We start from the raw sequence: 17869 nt of genomic DNA, 5'->3' as shown, positions 1-17869 counted from the left end.
TAAACGTTAATAATATGATTATAAAACATGCATACTGTTTCTACGATATTCAATTTTCTATAAATAGTATAGTGTTATATTTTAAAATAAATTAGGAAACTTACGTTACGTCGAACAACTAGAGCTTTGCAGAACTTTGGCAAGCCAGTTGAATGACAAATATAGTTAGGTAAAAATGCGTGGGAGGTGCTGTGTTATGGTAACATTACCTAATGGGATGTGAAAAATGGAGTTCAGATTTTTAAAGGCATCAAGGCTAACATAATTTATGCACACAATTAAAAATGAGAGGTTCCATGATTTATGTTGGAACAAGCTACGGCATTTATGCTTCAATTATTCTTTTGAATATGTCAAAGTAAATTCCGAGAACGTCTGCCAGACAGAAACATCTAAGAAAAAAGAAGTTGGGAAAATCCGCCCACGCTCTAGATTTATGTTTTCCTGTTTGCAGTTTAATTTTGTATAGTAGATTAGTTAATATTCAATAATTTTAATGCACTAGATTAATTTATTAATCAAGTTAGTTATAAAAAATTATCATTTTTATAATAATCCATAAAATTTCATTTAAAACAAATACGTATTTGTGCGTTTACTGTACATTTTATTAGTATAATGTATATTATCTTGCTCACCTGTAGCATATATCAGAAAATAAATTTTTACTTTTATTTTTTATAAGGTTATTTTGCTTCTGACACTTATTTTTTATATTTTGCAATAATTAAAAATTAATAAATAATGAATAACTTCACGTATAGTTAATGTATTTGAAATTTCTATGGTAAATCAGAAGTGTATATTTATTAGCAATTCGTTAACAATAAATTATCTTTTGCAAATCATTTGTTAGAAATACACCAAATGTGAAATAATACATGAAAGCTAAACATGCCAGTTTTAAAATAGATAAAATTCTACTTTAGAATAATGATGATTTTTAATAAAAGATGCATTAATTTAAAAATACCGATTTAATCTGTCCGCTGCAGCAGTCGGTGACAAACTCTGTTATATTTCCTCTTGAAACTGCGTCAACAAACAGGCAAGGCATTTACTAATTGTTAAGCAAGAAGAAAAATGTAAAGAAAATAAAATCATTATTCAGTAATACTCTGAAACATTTTTGAGTAATGAGGATGAAAATTTTTAATTACTTTGCCACATTTTTTAAGCCCAAAGGAGCAGTAGCCCAGAAGAGGTACTGTTCTCAAAATTGCATTTTATGGCGTTTCAGCATAAACGGCGAATCCCTTTTTAAATTGTTGCCACCAAATATTATCACCTGTATTATATTTTAAGAAATTAAATAATGAAGAATCATGAATGTATGCATTGTGAAGAAACGGCGATACGTAGAAGCCATCAAATTCTGAATAACATAATCCTCCACTCGAACATGGGCAAGTGGAAGCCCGAATTTTGAATTTTGAGTTTGTTTCATTATCTATTTTACATTTTGTAAAACTTTAACAAATTTTTGATTAACAAACTCAACAATTTCGAGGCGAGTAATCACAACACTGTACGGAAAAAAAACATTTTTGTCTCTACCAGGCCAGACTGTCCATCGGAAGTTCTGAAGATATGATGTTTATAAATATTTCGTTATATTGCTCTTGAATTTGAATTTTATGTGGTTTAAGGGCGAAGAACCTGATATTTAATAAAGAAGGGTAACACACGAAATGTTAAAAAACGCTTCTTTGGGATTAATTTAAAATCTGAAAGCTTTTAGATATTTTTATTACTTTTTATTATTATTTTGCTTCTCTTTTTTCTTTCGGTTTTTTCCCTTTATTTCATCGTACTCACAATCCTGTTGGCATGCTTATTTATATATAAAGATGCTTAATTTGGTATTATTTCGGATCGTCGGACGAGATAAGCATTTCTCATCATTACATTTTATGTCAAACATGTATTTACTTCATTATGATTTTATAACGTAATGTTTCTTTTCTGTTATTCTGTTAGACATATAATACCGACAGCCAAGTAGGAGACTCAGGTGCCTGTGCTACAGCCCTGCTATGTGGTGTCAAAGGTCGCTTTGAGACTGTAGGCTTAGATGATAGCGGAAGGTACGACAAATGTCAAAGTAGCTTTCAATCTAGAATTACATGTCTGGCAGACTGGGCTCAAGCTGAAGGTAAATACGAAACTTTAGAAATGTTTGCATGGCGGTAAATAATCAAAATATTTTTCAGTTAATGTAAATTTTGATACACACTCTCATGGGCAAAATGTTTATTCATCGGCATAACCACTAGAATGTGTAATTCATTATGATAATGATAGTCAATGGAACCTGTAATTCATTGTGATAATGAACAGAATGTGTAATTTATTAAGATAGTCAAAAGAACCGTTATGGGATTTCTCATAAAATTTACAATATGAATATTTAATCCAGAAGCATGTATTTTCTTTATTGACATATCAATTTTGCATTGTAGATTAGGCAAGTTTGACTGTAATGGTAAAAATATCTCGAGTCTAAGGTTTATTTTAATATTCTTTCCAAAATTTTAGTCTTTGTTGTGTTATAGTGTTCACCGTTAGAGTTATTTATATTTAATTAATTCATCTGTGTATGAATAATAAAAATTGTATTATTCGCTATCTTATTATTTTTCTTCTCTGTATCTTTATTAAGCTCTACGACTTATGTCTACATATTATATTCTTTTTTTACTACATTTTTTTCTAAAATTTTATTTCTGCAATAATGTTTCTGATAAATTTGAGAGATAAAAATGATCAAAATGTATCGATTTCTTAAGCGCTAAATTTCGAAATACTGAATTTTTCATTTTCATTGTGTTTCTGTTACTGATTAATGTTCTTAAGGCGATTTCCGAAGTTGTTCTTTTGGTACAAATCTAGCAGCTAATATTTTAAAAGCACTTAGATTTTAGAGCAGATTGTTTAAGTAGAAGTAATTATACACTGATCTCATCTCGCCATTAAATAAGAATTGCCTCGTAACGAAGGGCTTTAAAGAAGTGAAATTTCACAAATAATGAACCTTTTGATTTTATAATTGCCACTTCTGCGATCTGCTTCAAACGTAATCTTCACTTTTCCGCAGTTAATGACACGCTTTAAGCCTCTCATTTGCGAAAAGAAACTTCTAACAGAGTACAGCATTAGAGCCATTTTAATCAATTCGATAGTCATCGTTTGTTGCCACTTTCCTTTATTAAACAGTCCAATTACTGGTATTTAAAACCGATTATTCATTTCATTTCGAGCCAGTGATTGGTTATTAATTTTATTTGAGATCCTTTGGTAGCTCGCATCCAAGAATAGCAAGGATGGTTCGCTAATTAAATTACTAATGGGTAATAGCAAATGCAAAATTAATTTGACGTGAAAGTGTGAATTTAATTTGAAAATAGCCAAATCGTTGTGTTTGTACTGTCATGATCGATACTTCTAAATACTTCGGTAAGGCAATAAGGTTTGATTTTGATGTTGATGATGATTTTGATGTTGATGATGATTTGATTTTGATGATGTCATATTAAAAATCTGAATTACTTCATATATCGATTACTGAAAGTTTCATTAAAACTAAGAGTTTTATCGTATTTTATTTTGAGCTTCCAAGAAGATGGAACTGTTTTCGCTACAAAAGTTTCTTGTCCTGGAAAATATAAATTGTTCCCATTTTGCTTTCGAAAAGTGTTTTCTGCAATACTGGTATCCAAGTGATCGGAAAAAAATCCATGGGCAGTTTTGGCTTTAGTAATTAAATCTTTGTTTTTTTATTAAATAAATGCAAACTTTTTAAATGGTTTTAATTTGGGATGGAATAATATCACGGCAAGTTTTTCTGCAGTTGTCTCACATTGCTGTTTTTATAAATTAGTTTTAAATATATGATTTTGCATTTTTTTAAGAAATTCTGAGAATTAATTTTTAAGCTGATAGGCCTATCTTACATGTGTGGCTTAAAATTGTTTCAGTTATTAAACTCGAACCGAAATGGTTTACCGAAATGGCTCAGATTTAATTTTTCTAATATTTTTGTTTTATTTCTGTAACTGTTTTTAGATATATTTTAATTTTTTAAAATTTTAATAATAAACTCATCTTTAAAATATCTAATCCGAAATTTGTAAATTGAAGTCATTTTATAATTTATTTATTTATTATTTTATTACTTATTTATATGCTTATAATCGTTAATTAAGTTTGCAGTTGTAAAGATATTAGGTTTTTTTTTTGGAAGCAGAAAAGATGAAAAATTAGCAACGTCTTTGCCTGGAATCGAACCGTGAACCTCTCTCAATTACGCGCTGAGTGTGCTGACCATTATACCACGAGGTCTCGATAAGAAAGCAGGAGAAATACCTTATACAGTTATTAACATATAAAAATGAAAATTAAATCTGAAATGCGTTTATGTTTTAATATTAGGAATGCCACAAAGAAATCCCAACGCATTAGAAAACAATACTTCTCCGCTTTCTCTCATAAATCTTCCGCAAAAGATTCGCAAATTGCTAACTCATGTGGCATATGATTATTAAAAATTATAAAATGGCACTGTTTATTAATATTGTAATAAAGTGAACTTACTAAAAACAATATAATACTAACGCTATATCGCTGTTCTCCATTATACTAATGTAGAATCGGTATTTACTGTCTAATAATATGATGTTTGTAAACTTACTCCTTAGGTGGCTGTCTAGAGGCTAATAAACTAGTCCGATTTACAAATAACTTGAATATTTAATGAAACATGAATAGTTGCAACTAACTACAAAGTAATTACATACGTAGAAGGAAATAGGTGAGATTATTTACAGATGAAGAGAAGGAATCATCTTTACATTCAAACATCTTTTAATCGCGTCATCGTCTTAATGGCGGAATCGTCTGAATTCTATCATCGGAAAAGTAAAAGATTTATTCTCATAGCTTGTCGCGTCATCCGATTATAATGAACGATGCCATCCCACAAATGCTCGTCCATCCTGATGGAATGCGGCTTCGCATTCTCGTAACACCACCATCTACATCTAGGGATCTGAAAAATAAAATTTAAAAAAAAAAAAAAATTTAGTTACTATTGAGGGAAAAGTCGTCCTAAAAGGTTTTTTTCAACCATCTTTTCTCATTATCTTAACATCTACAGAAATAACGGCTTTATCTCTTCTTCAATGCTCTTTCAGTGTTCGTTCATCTTTAACAGTCTATCTGAATACATACATTTCACAAACACGTCTTCCTTTGATGTTGTCTGGAACAATTCCTCCGGATTCGTCTTCGTATTTACGTCTTCTCAAACATCGTCTGAATACGTCTTCTGAATGCGTCGTAGATATCTTCAAGATCCGTCATTCGAATGCGTCTTCTCAAAATCATCTTCTTTAAGCCGTCTTCCTTCATACATTTCATCCTTAGACATCATCTTCAGTCTTCTTTAATTAGTTCACGTCTTTAAAATAATAGTCCATTAGTCAAATCGGGATAAGCTTGTCTAGTCGGGAAAAACGTCTAAATCAGGAATCATCAAAATCGGTATTTCATTATCAAAGATTTTCAATTTTCTTTCTGGATCTTCTGAATCTGCTTTTTCGCTTCTTTTTGCTCACCTTCTTATGTTCTGTCTTTGCTTTCCGTATCAGCGTCGTTGTGATCAGGTTCCAGTGGCTTCTTTTGCTTCTCTATTGCAAGGTATTTTACTGAAATTGTTCTAGTAGAATTCACATTTGATTCATCATCTTTAGCAACTGACTCTTCTTCGGAAAAATGATTCTCTTCAGAATCTCCTTCTGCAGTGTCGTTTCTCCTCGTTGGCTTCGAAGCTAATTGTATTGTGCTTGAGTTTCCTTTTTGCACTAATTCAAATTCATCTTTAATAGCATCATTTTCACTTATATCAGAATCTGCATCACTCGGGACGTCGTCAGAATTCACAATCAGGAAATCATTGCCACTTGCTTTGATTGTGGATGAGGTATCCAGTTTGATCACATTCTGTACTATAACAGGAACTATACTAACAGGATAAGTTTTTTGTTTTGGAAGTAAAAAACCATAATTAACAACTTTTTCAAATCCTTCTTCAGAAACATTTCCATTGCAATAAGCATTTTTTTTGCTCTTCAGAATCATTCAGATTCAGAATTTCTTGTTTTCTGCGATAAAACAAATATTTGATCTAAATGAAGAACCATCAATTTGGAATTCACCTTCAAATCTCTCTATAGGCTTAGTTTTCCCATTACCAAATCCCGTTAACTGTAGATCTGCCGACTTAAGTTCAGAAGAACCTATCTTATGTATATCTTCTCGGATTAGCGTTACTTGACTACCAGTATCTATTAAAGCATCAATCTGCAAATTACCCAAATTAACAGTTTTATGCATTTCTTTCTGACAAGTCTGAGTTATTGGAGTAACAGCTTTGGCATCTTGGATATTTTTAGATGATGTTTTCGAACAATCTACGGCTTTGTGTCCAAACAAATCGCATTTAAAACACTTAAATCCTTTACTCTTATTGTTACAAAAATTAGATTTATGACTTAAACTTCCACAATTATAACACCTCTGTTCTTTACTCTTATTAGGTATAGAGCGTGCTTTATTTTGTGTGTTATTACTTGAATAACCCTTATTCTTCGTATCTGGAACGCGAATTTTCTCATAAATTTTTAATTTCTCTTTGAATTCAGAAATAGTTTTACAACCGTACAAAACAATTTTGTTACTACTCTGGTCTGGTATCCCATTGATTACATAATCAAGAATTGATGAATCATCAACAGAACCGCGACTGGCTATTTCACGCATGGCAATTAAATATTCGGAAAGTGATTCACCAGGTTTTAAGTGTCGTTTCTGTAACAAATTATGAAGTTGTGCACTGTTTATTTTAGAACCAAATTCAGATAAAAGATTTTCTTTTAATTTGTCCCATGATATTATACGCTTCAAAGACCTAATAACTACTTTAGCAGAACCAGTAAGCAATTTTTTAGCAAACACAATTTTCTGTAATTCCGATAACTTAAATAATTTAAAAGATTCTTCTAAATCAATAATGAAGGATTCAACTGGATACGTATAAGTGCCATTAAATTCAGAAACAGTTTCTAAGATATCATGAAAATGTAGGGAAATATTGCTAGGCATTATAATGTTTTCATCCACTGAGTTATTTATGAGAGGTGATTCTGACCGAACAGAATTAATATCATCATTTTTATCAGAATCATAAACACTTTCGTTTCCAGATAACTCATCATCGTCATCACTTTCGGATTTTAAAAGCTTAAAATCACAAAGACTATTCAGACTATTGTCTTCAGTGTAAAGAAAGCTAACTGGAATATTTTTTACACTACATGTAAGCAGTCGATTGATGAGTTGTCGCAGTTTATTGAGTGCTGTACGGATAAGCATGCATTAAACTCTCGACTAGAAAATTTTGTCTCGATTCTCTATAGCGCATCCAAGGCTTCCATGCCTCTAAAAAAGCCAAGAGTTCATAAGGTACCTTAGTGGACTACTGAAATCGAATGTATGAGAAAGCAGGTTAACGCTGCTAGACGTAAGTTTCAACGAAATCGTAACCCTACTCTTAGGGAGTTATACAAACAAAAATATCTTCACTTAAGACATAGTTACAGCTTAAAGCTCCAGGATGCAAAGCTTAAGTGTTGGAGAGAATTCCTAATGAGTATAAATGAAAGGAATGTTTGGAAAAAATATATACGAATGGTATAAAGAAAAATTTTATGAAGGGAATAGAAGTCAGTGGAATTTATCTCCCATCTGCTAATTGTACAAAGTGGCTTGAAGAAACTGCTAATGAGGTTCTTAACAGAAGCTTTCCTCAAGGCTCAGTTTCCGGACCTTTATTGTGGAATTTAATTATGAATGAGCTACTCAATAGATTCTCACATTGTCCAAGCTGTAAAACAATTGCTTTTGCTGATGATCTACTAATTTGCTTTCAAGAGAAGTGTCCCATTACTCTCTTTAATACGGCTCAGAACACCCTTAATATTATTTCCAGTTGGTCCAGAGAACAGAAATTGGAATTCAATCCTAATAAATCTAAAATTATGATAATTAAAAGAAAGCATGTCAGCTATACAAACCAACAACTGTACTTGGATAATACCTTACTCGAAACGATGAATGAAATTAAATATTTAGGCGTTATTCTTGATTATAAGTTTTGTTGGAAAAATCATATTATGTATTTATCCAATAATAAGTGTGAAAATATACTTAGAGGACTTAATCGTGTCTCTTGCAATACTTTTGGTTTAAAATCTAATGTTATTGATATGATTTATAAGCAGGGTATTGTCCCCTTTATTTGCTATGCTTCTAGAGTGTGGGCAACAGCTTTAGTAAAGAAGATTAATTCCCGTATACTTCGCAGAATTCAAAGAATTTTAGTAAGAGTTGTGCGTGGCTACAGAACAATTAGCTATGAAGCCTGTTTCGCAATTTCAGGATTTCCTCCGATTGACTTTCATCTTTTAAATGACAAAAAGTTTAAAGATACCATCAGCAAATTTATGTTCGATACCAAGGTGTTGTTTGAAGATCTTCCTCATCCTGCCAATCGTTTGCCAATTCAAACTATCATTTATGACAGTTCGGTTGATGATAATTTCCCTGTTGTGTGTTATACAGATGGCAGTAAAATTAATGATCGAGTTGGATTAGCTTATGTCGTTTTCCATCATGGTTCTGAACTGGAATACAAACTCTTTAGTATTTCACTTCTCAATGAATGCAGTGTTTTCTAAGCCGAATTACTGTGCATTAGTGAGTCAGTTAAGTGGATATCTAACAACTGTTTGCTAAGTGTTAAATTTCTTATTCGCACTGATTCTCTTTCATCCTTATATTCTCTTAGAAATATCTTCTCATATAATAAATTAATTGTCACTTCCCATGCTCTTCTTAAAGACCTTAATAATAAAGGTGTTGATGTTATCTTTTCTCATGTACGTGGCCACACTGGCAATCTAGGAAATGAAAGGGCTGATTGGTTGGCAATCAAGCTACACATCTTCAAGTAATTACTCCAGAGATACATTTTAAGTCATTTTACAAGAACAAAAGTATGGATGATACAATACTCGAGTGGAACGAACTATACAGCAATTCTACTACTGCCTCTTTGACTAAACTATATTTTCCTTCTATTCCTCACAGACTGAATAATAAACACTTTTCTGCAATTTTGAAGTTACTCAATTTCTAACTGGACATGGTAAATTCATTTCATATCTGAAGAGATTTAGATTATCTAGTACAGACTTGTGTTCATGCAGTTTCGGGGGAGTGCAAAATGTCGAACATTTGTTGTTCTATTGTTCAAAGCTCAAGGAAGGACGAAAGGAACTCATTTCTAGGTTAAACTCTGTAAATATTACATTTCCTCCCCCTCTTCACGTATTTGTCCAACATAAAATGGCTTTCTCTTTCTTCTGTAAATTTATCTATTACGTGTCATCTGTGAATTTGTAAGTTTATTTTATTTTGTGTTGTGGTGTTGAATTTGTTTGTCTTTTTACTTACCTCTGTAAGCCTTGTGTAATACTATGTGGTGCACAAGGATTTAAAATTTTCAATTAAAAAAAAAAGGTCTTCTCTGAGTCAGATAGTCTATGTGTACTTTGCCATTCAGGGCTTCTTAAACGTTTTTCAGTCGCGACCCCTTTTTATCACTAATATTTTTTTCGCGATCACAGGACCCCATAATATTTACGGAAATTTTGTGGCACCCCATAAGCGTTGCGCAAATCCGACACACGCGTGAGTGAAACTGTCAGTTTTTTCATGTGTACTGTAATATACGATAGCAGGTTTAGGTCATTAACTTTAATTTCTAATTTTAAGACAGAACAATGTGAAAATTTTAAATAAGTAACAGACGAAATGATAGCGTCACGTACAAAGCAAGGAAAATGAACATTTACTTAAAAAAAATGAGTCGATACGTTTTCTTTTTTTCTTTGTCTGTATTGTCTTATCTTTATCTATTTTCAGATACAATGTGTAAATATATTTGGTAAATGTAAAATTATTATAATAAGTTAAAGAAATATCAAAACTGTTAAAAGTTTTGGCGGCTCCCTGCTACAGGTCCCGCGACCCCCATGGGAGTTGCGACCCACAGTTTAAGAAACTCTGATTTAGGTAGTCCTAATCGAAACCTATACCTCGGAATCATATGTCTACAACAAATTATTCAAGAAATATTTAACGTTGCAATCTTTTTAAAAATATGTTGTTTAAGCAAATGATTAGCAATATGAAGTGCATAATAAATGTCCTTAGAAATGCCATTTGTTAATCAGATTTATAAGATATCGCATCTCTTTTCTTATTCCGATAAGGAAAATGCTGCAATAATGTGAAAAATCATTAAGATAAAATTATTATAGTTTACATATTATAAATATTATCAAAGATCTCATTTCTGTGAGAAGACAATAGTTCTGAAAATTGCAGATTAATAAAATTCTTAATTATTACTGCTAGGTAACGTAATATAACATAAGTAATAATACGCAAGTAAAATACGTATTTATAGTGTTTAACGATCTTCTTTTATCATTGCAATATCTTATATGAACACGCATAGATTTCCGTTTTCATTTAAAAGAAAAGTAAAAGATAGGATACTCAAAACGAAATAGCAAACTCTAGTGTTGTCAGTGTTCTTGAGAAAGCAATCATGACCCATTTCCCTGATAACAACTTATTCTGCAAAACTAAAGTCTACTTTAATTGCATTTCCTGGAAACTTCTTATCCAAAAATTCTGTAATCTTTGTTAATGACTGAAACTCGATTGCTTTTATCTCATCAATTGAAAAAATGACCAGTAAGCTGAAAACTGTGAAGTGTTCTAGGCTCTTCCGGAATTTTGAATTTATTTTCCAGATTGCTGTTCCGATCTTTGTTATTAAAGTAACTCGACAGCAATTTATACTTCAATTTGAAAATCATCAAAATAAATAATAATCTAACGAAAATGCCGTTGAATTCGGAACAAACCATTTTTTAATATGATTCCTTTCTCATAAAAAACAACTAATATTTTGGATAATCTGGCAGATAACAGAATTTTCATCATATAAGCTAGGATAGATAAGAAAGATTTGTTAAAAGTTACAATAACCACTTTTAACTGGTTGTAAATATTGTGTATTAAGATACACATATTTATAAAATAGATTTTTAGAAGTAAACGTATAACACCATAACCGAAGTATATTATATGAAACCGTAGACCTTTCTTGTTAGAAGCATTAATGGTTTAAATATATATATGTGTGTGTGTGTGTGTGTGTGTAATAAAAACAAAGAAGTAATGACTAGCAGAAATTTGATGGAGCAGAAGTGTTGATCCATAATGAATAGGAAATTGGAGGCGAAGGCAGATTAAATCTTTATATTTTATTTCAGCAAACATGTTGGCACATTAATTGTACCTATTCCATAAAAATTTTACATTTTAGATAATTTTGCAGTAAGATGGAGGAACATACAGAAAGTCCAGCTAGGCCAAAGCGTAGAAAGCAAGCGCTGGCTGTTCGAGGTTTAGTTCCATTTACATCATCAGAACTACGTAAGAAATAATATGACATAGATTAATCTCGAAATGACGTAGTGCAAATAGAGGTTATTATTTTTAGAATACAGAAGGGAATTTAAGCTGCTAATTTGATCTTTCACATATTCTTTATTTATCTTACATATATATTTGCTTTTTCGATGATCGGACACTATCGTAAAAGAAATTCATCAAAAAAGCCAAACCTTTTGGTATTTTAACAATTTTATGACCGAGAACGCAGCCAACAGGAAATAGACCTATATTAAACCTGTGAAGAAGGCGGAAAAGGACATTCGCATGCCACCGAATCTTATGCTGGAGTCAAATTCTTGTTTAGTGATAGCAGTTAGCTTCTGCTAACCACTGTACAGTTCAGGATGAGAGGTGAATAAAAATTACCGATGATTATTACCGATGATGAAAAATTACCGTCTAAATGGTAATTATAAAAATTACCATTTAGACGGTCTTTCATAATGCCATAAACAATATTTATAAGTGTTTTATAGCATATATTTAAATAAATTATTTCAAAGCATGTTGTTATTTTACAATTTCTTTCAATGCATTCGTAAACAATGTGCTGATATAATCGAGAACTATAAACAATGAAATGAAGCTGAAATATAAAGAATTACGTTTTTATTCACTCAGTATCTCATACTAGTAAACAAAGCACTGTTATAATTTAAAGTTCCAATATGCTTGTTATGTTGTTCCAATATGTTTGTTAAGGTTCCAGTATGCGGAAAGTGCAACAGTTCTCAGAACGAAACATTTGCCAGGACACTCAAGTGATTAATGCTTGGATAGAAAAACATAATATTACATGATCCGAAAAACAGAGAAATTAAGATGTGGACATTCTTATTCCTAATGTAATGAGTAAGTAATCGATATAGAAAGTGTTATTCATCCCTTTCGGATCATGGAAGTCTATAGTAATGTTTCCCCTTTCCGTTCTTCTGGTAAAGAAGAGAGCAAAAAATGTTTAATTATCCATGAATAAAATTAACAAATAATGCTTTGATAGCTCCTAAACTTACTGATCAGAACTAATTTATGAATTTAATGTGATTTTATCTAGAAGTAATTTATTTCGAACATTTTCAGTGAATTTGATTTCATTGTTTCGGCTTCTTCTTCCTCACAGACATAATTTTACTGCTTTGGATGTAAATCTTTCTTATTAATTTATTTCGCAACCATTGAAAACTCTGCCCTAGCACAATAATTTCAAATAAGACAGTACAATAACTAAGGTAACTCATAAATTTTCGTAGAAATGTTTGTAGAATCTCTTCAACTCAATTTGAAGGGTTTATTGCGATATGCATGTATTTGTTCTGAGTCACACTACCCATTTAGTTATTGAGTCACAAAGTGCATTTAGTCTCTCTAATACAGCAGTGTTGAACAACAGAACGAGACCTCGCTAGTGGCTTCGGCCATATCGAAGAAAGCGTGACTGCGTATAGGTGGAAATGTAGACTCGGTCGCCACAATCCAGTTTTCAAGCAAAACTTATATCTCTGAGTGGGGCCATACCGAATCCACAGCAACTCCCGCACACATCATTGTCATTCGTCTCGAGTGTGAAAGCAGACTAGGATCATGAGCTGCTAAATCTTCTAAAACTGTGCCTGACTTTATGGTAGCATAAATATCAAGTAAGTATGATTGATACTTGCACAACAATTTTCTGTCAGCTTGAAGAATGGAGGATTTGACACATTCAAAGTAGAAGTTTTTCACAGCCAGCAAGTTTTTTCTTGATTGATTCACCGAAGGTCCATACAGTTTTCGGATTCAGTCTAACGGCAATCTTCAGGTTCCGCAACCGTAAACTGTTAAAAAACGAATACAACAAGTGCTACTGGGCATACTTACATAGATTGGAGATTATAGGCATGTGTCTATGGCGAGGAAGGCAATACGGACTATTTCAATTTTGAATATCGCAATACTCATCAAAAGGACCTACAGTAACCAACTCGTGAGCCAATAATCATGTTCCATAGGCATGATAATCTCGCCAATAATCCTGCCGCAAACGCAAAAAAAATATTTCCTCAGTAAACTATAATGTAACGTTGTAGGGATGTGTGTCACCGGAGTCATCGGCAAAACTTAGAGTTGCCACTTTGCAAAACGTGTCAGATTTAATTAGAAAGCTAGGTAATACAAAAATAGTGTTTGTACACTCACAATAAATTTGTCTTTCAAATGTAATTAAAAAAATCCGCGATTTGAAAGGAATGTGTTACCACTAAAGGAATTATAAAACACTAAAAGCAGATTCATATTAACTAATATTAATTATTAAGTAGGACCGTGAATTTACACTAGCTGGATTCACTCAAATCATTTATATGTTGTATACACAAAAGGAATATAAAGAAAAGTGTCCGGTTTTTTTTTTTTTTTTTGGTGTGTGTGTGTGTAATTCATAGAAATCTACAGTTTTATTCTGATTTTGACGAAATTTTGCGCTTTTGGACTTTCAAACAAGAGTAATGCCACTGTCTACATCCTAGGTCCATGTCACCTTTACTGCGTTCCCACTATCAGTGGAATTCATACGTGCTAAGCAAGGAATTAATAATTATTTTTTACAAAACATATTAATATTTCTGCACAATTTAATTTTGAAATCAGGTTACTTTTAGGTTCACTGCTGTTTTTGCGTTCTCGATATGAGTTCCTTCTAAAACTGTTAGATGGCGTCATTTCCATTTACTCTTCAATATAGGGCAGAACTATCTCAAGCAGAGTATAACTTTAAAGAAGAGTTATTAAATATGATCTCTATCAGATTTTTGTTAATATTTTGAAAACGGTTAAGAAATCGCCAAATGCATGGTGATTTTTTGAAAAAGACATAACTAATAGCAAAGCAAATACCAATTATTAGTTTAGTTCTACTTTTGTACAATTCATCTTGAATTAAAACAAGAGGAAGATCACCGTCTGTCTGAGATTTAGAAAAAACTCCCCCCCCCCCCGTTTTCCTAAATGAATGTTCTTTATTCCACGTAAAGCAGAAGATCAGTTTCGCCAACGCAGATCTATAATAATGCCAAAACTGAAAATAGTATTTATCAATCATAACCAATCGTAATCTTTTAAAAAAGTATCTGAATTGTGCCCAGATTTTAATTCGGTGCGAAATAATCACATTTATTACTGTGAAGAGAAGATTTTGAGATTTTTTAAACTTAATTTCTAAAATTTCGTGATAAAAAAGAGATCTAAGGCCAAAAACATAAAATGTGTACTCTTCATGATTAGAAAAATACTCGTTTTGTAAACAAAATTAAAATTCGATTTTTTGGCGATAAGAAATAAAGTCTACCGCTTTTTAGGAAAAGAATGCAATTTCAGCATACACCCTTCGACTGCCAAGCGGAGCGGAGGCTTTGAGAGGGTGTATTGGAAACTCATTTCAAATAAACGGCATGAATGTTGCTGAAAGCACATTTAAAATAAACGGCATTTTGAAAAGACATAATTTTGAAAATACCGTTTGCTGACATTCTCAAATGTCGAACACAAAAAGGTCCATTCAAGCGCGATCAATGCTGACTCATCGGCTGCGAATTGCTTTACTGTAACTAAATGATCCAAACTACTCTTTTAAATTCTATTAAAATTATCTTGCGACAAAAAGATTCGGAGAAGAATTATTCAAAATAATGTAAGCCTTAGGATAGATGTTTTGAAAAATCAAATATTTACATCCAAAGTAAAATTTTAGTACCTTTCTTAGACGTAATATAATCTAATTTTCTTCAAATAATATGCACTTGGCATTAATATTGTTACGTTATTTTCTTCCTTCACGTTCGTACGGGGTTCGTAGATTTGGAGTGAATAAATACGACACTTGATGAAGTATCGAAACACTCTTTATGTACCAGTATTGTCAGGACAGCTCCAAAACACGTTTTACAGTCGTCGATGAACTACTATAAACAGCTGGAACAATCAGCGACACAGCCTTCATCAGGTCAGGCAATAACGGTGGAGACAGCTTCCTGCAAAGCATCCGACTCTGCTTGGTCGTTCTCGGAACTCACCGTACTCTCGAGACTCTCCCCGCTACAACTCACGATGCACTCGACGACACACGAGCACAGCTCTCGACTCTTCGGTTTAGTCGTTCCCGGAACTCAACACGCTCTCTCGACGATGCACTAAACGCGATACACTATTGAGACTCTTTCGGTGCACTCAAAGACCAACTCGGCACTCGCTGTCGGCTGTCAACTCGATCGACTCCGCAAGGATTGACTCGCTAGACGAGACACCAACTCGATACTAACTAACTCGCACTCTAGACGAGGCACACACACACTAACTGACTGCGGACCAGCAGGGTTTATATGGCTTTCGGCTTGTGTTCGAGAACATTCTGGGCTAAACCGGTAAGAATTCGTTCCAGAAGTTTCTCCATCCGCCCATGGTATATCGCCAATTTTGTCGCCAAATGTGACAACCCTGCCTTCCCTTGTCATTTTATGGCAACCTTAAAAGTGCTTTGCGTTGAAGCTATCTTACCGAGCCTGGACATTTCGTAACAATATAGAACTCAGCTTTGTACTCACTTGCGCTGATTTATACCTTAGCGCTATTAAGGAAAATTCTTCTTCTAGGTAAATCGACAGGGCTTGTAACCACAACACGGGTTACTCATGCAACTCCTGCTGCCATGTACGGCCATTCAGCCAGCAGGTACTGGGAAAGTGATGACAAGATCCCCGAAGATGCCAGGTCTTCCTGCAAAGACATCGCTCGACAGCTAGTGGAAAACGACCCTGGACGCAATATCAACGTAAGATTCATGACTGTTTCTTTTCAAATGTCTGGGATAAGATTAAAATTTTGGTCAAAATTATAAATTTATTTTATAGCAAAATTTTGTACAGGATAGTTAAAAAATATTACATAACTAAATAACGTTTGAATGATTGGTTATAGACCCATGGTTCCTCTTGAAGAAATGGAAAATGAAATTTTAAAACTTCAGACTACGATAATTTTTGTCTCGTAATATTTAATATGAAGATACGAAACATAACTTTTTTAATCAGCCGCAGAGCAAATATTATCTATAAAAAAGGTATTTTCCAAAGTAAAAAAAAAAAAAAAAAAAAAAAAAAAAAAAAAAAAAAAAAACGGTTGTTTTCAAATTTCAGATTACATCTGGAAAAAAAATAATGCACTTTTTTAACCTAAGAAAATATAGAACTTACAAATACTACACTTTTTATTAAAGATAATAATATACTGAAATCCTCTGAGTTGGCTTCCGTCCCAGAGTCAGATAATAATATACTATTATTAACAAGATTAAATAAAATGTTTGTTTTTGAATAAAATTAAAATTCAACTCAAAATAAATTTTTTAATTTAAGATCTCTGCTGCTTTTTTCTGTATTTTATTTTGGAGTGCAAAACTGTATAAACAATAGAGGTACTTTTCCGTTTTCTCGGCGGAAACGCTAAAGTCGCCAATAATGGTACAACTGATGCCAAACGGAATAGCTTCGCTGGTAACCTTTTACGCCTCAGTTTCAAAACAAGTTGCAGCCATTTTTTTATCAGATTGATTGTTTCTTTCAATATTGGCATACTATTACATAGAATTTTTACAAAATAGTTGAATTTTATCCCCTAAGACAATTCGCGGTAATTAAGGCAATTAGAATGCAATCACACCGCTCATCCGAACGCGAAAATATAGAAAAGGCAAAATCAAAGGTTAAATTCATCCATTCTAATGAGAATGCACTAGCGAAGTAAAGCACTGCGGTTTTACATAATTTATGAGTAAGCTATTCGTACGAATTAAAATAATTCTTGCATTTAAACTTGAATTCCAAATTAAGATTTAACTTGAAATTAATGTAGATAATTACTAAGAGAATTAGATTTTTGTAGCGTAGTTTACATGAGATCACTTGGGGTCACGTGATACGAACCGGCGAATCAGGATTTTGAACCTTGAAAGCATAGTAAATTCTTATTGGCTGTTTACAAATTTTTAAACCCTATTAAAATGTTTATGCCTTCAAAATAAAAATTCTTAAAATTAACATTTGTTAACATTTTTTATGTGTATACTGTATGTTGTCGCCAACAAAGTCTGCTTGGCGAGATTTGCGCCAGCAAAACGGAAAAGTACCACAAAGGTAAATCGAAATGTTAAAAAATACGAGTATATTCCCATTTAAACAACTTTAAAAGA

The 17869-nt window shown here is 32.5% G+C and overlaps 1 protein-coding gene across 1 annotated transcript in view; it reads left to right on the top strand.

Annotated features, from left to right (window-relative positions):
- Positions 1 to 17869, top strand: part of LOC118191373 (alkaline phosphatase-like) — a 245634-nt gene that overhangs the window by 214670 nt on the left and 13095 nt on the right. Inside the window, exons 3-4 of the mRNA XM_035362177.2 lie at positions 1981 to 2155; positions 16275 to 16453. Of these exons, the coding sequence (XP_035218068.1) occupies positions 1981 to 2155; positions 16275 to 16453 (354 nt within the window). The remainder of the gene's footprint in view (positions 1 to 1980; positions 2156 to 16274; positions 16454 to 17869) is intronic.

Source organism: Stegodyphus dumicola, chromosome 2 (genome assembly GCF_044657685.1).
Source record: "Stegodyphus dumicola isolate Sdum_Otavi_A_Nest chromosome 2, ASM4465768v1".
NCBI lineage: Eukaryota > Metazoa > Arthropoda > Arachnida > Araneae > Eresidae > Stegodyphus > Stegodyphus dumicola.
Note: the sequence above shows the minus strand (reverse complement) of the source record. Positions and strands in the feature narration are given on the sequence as shown.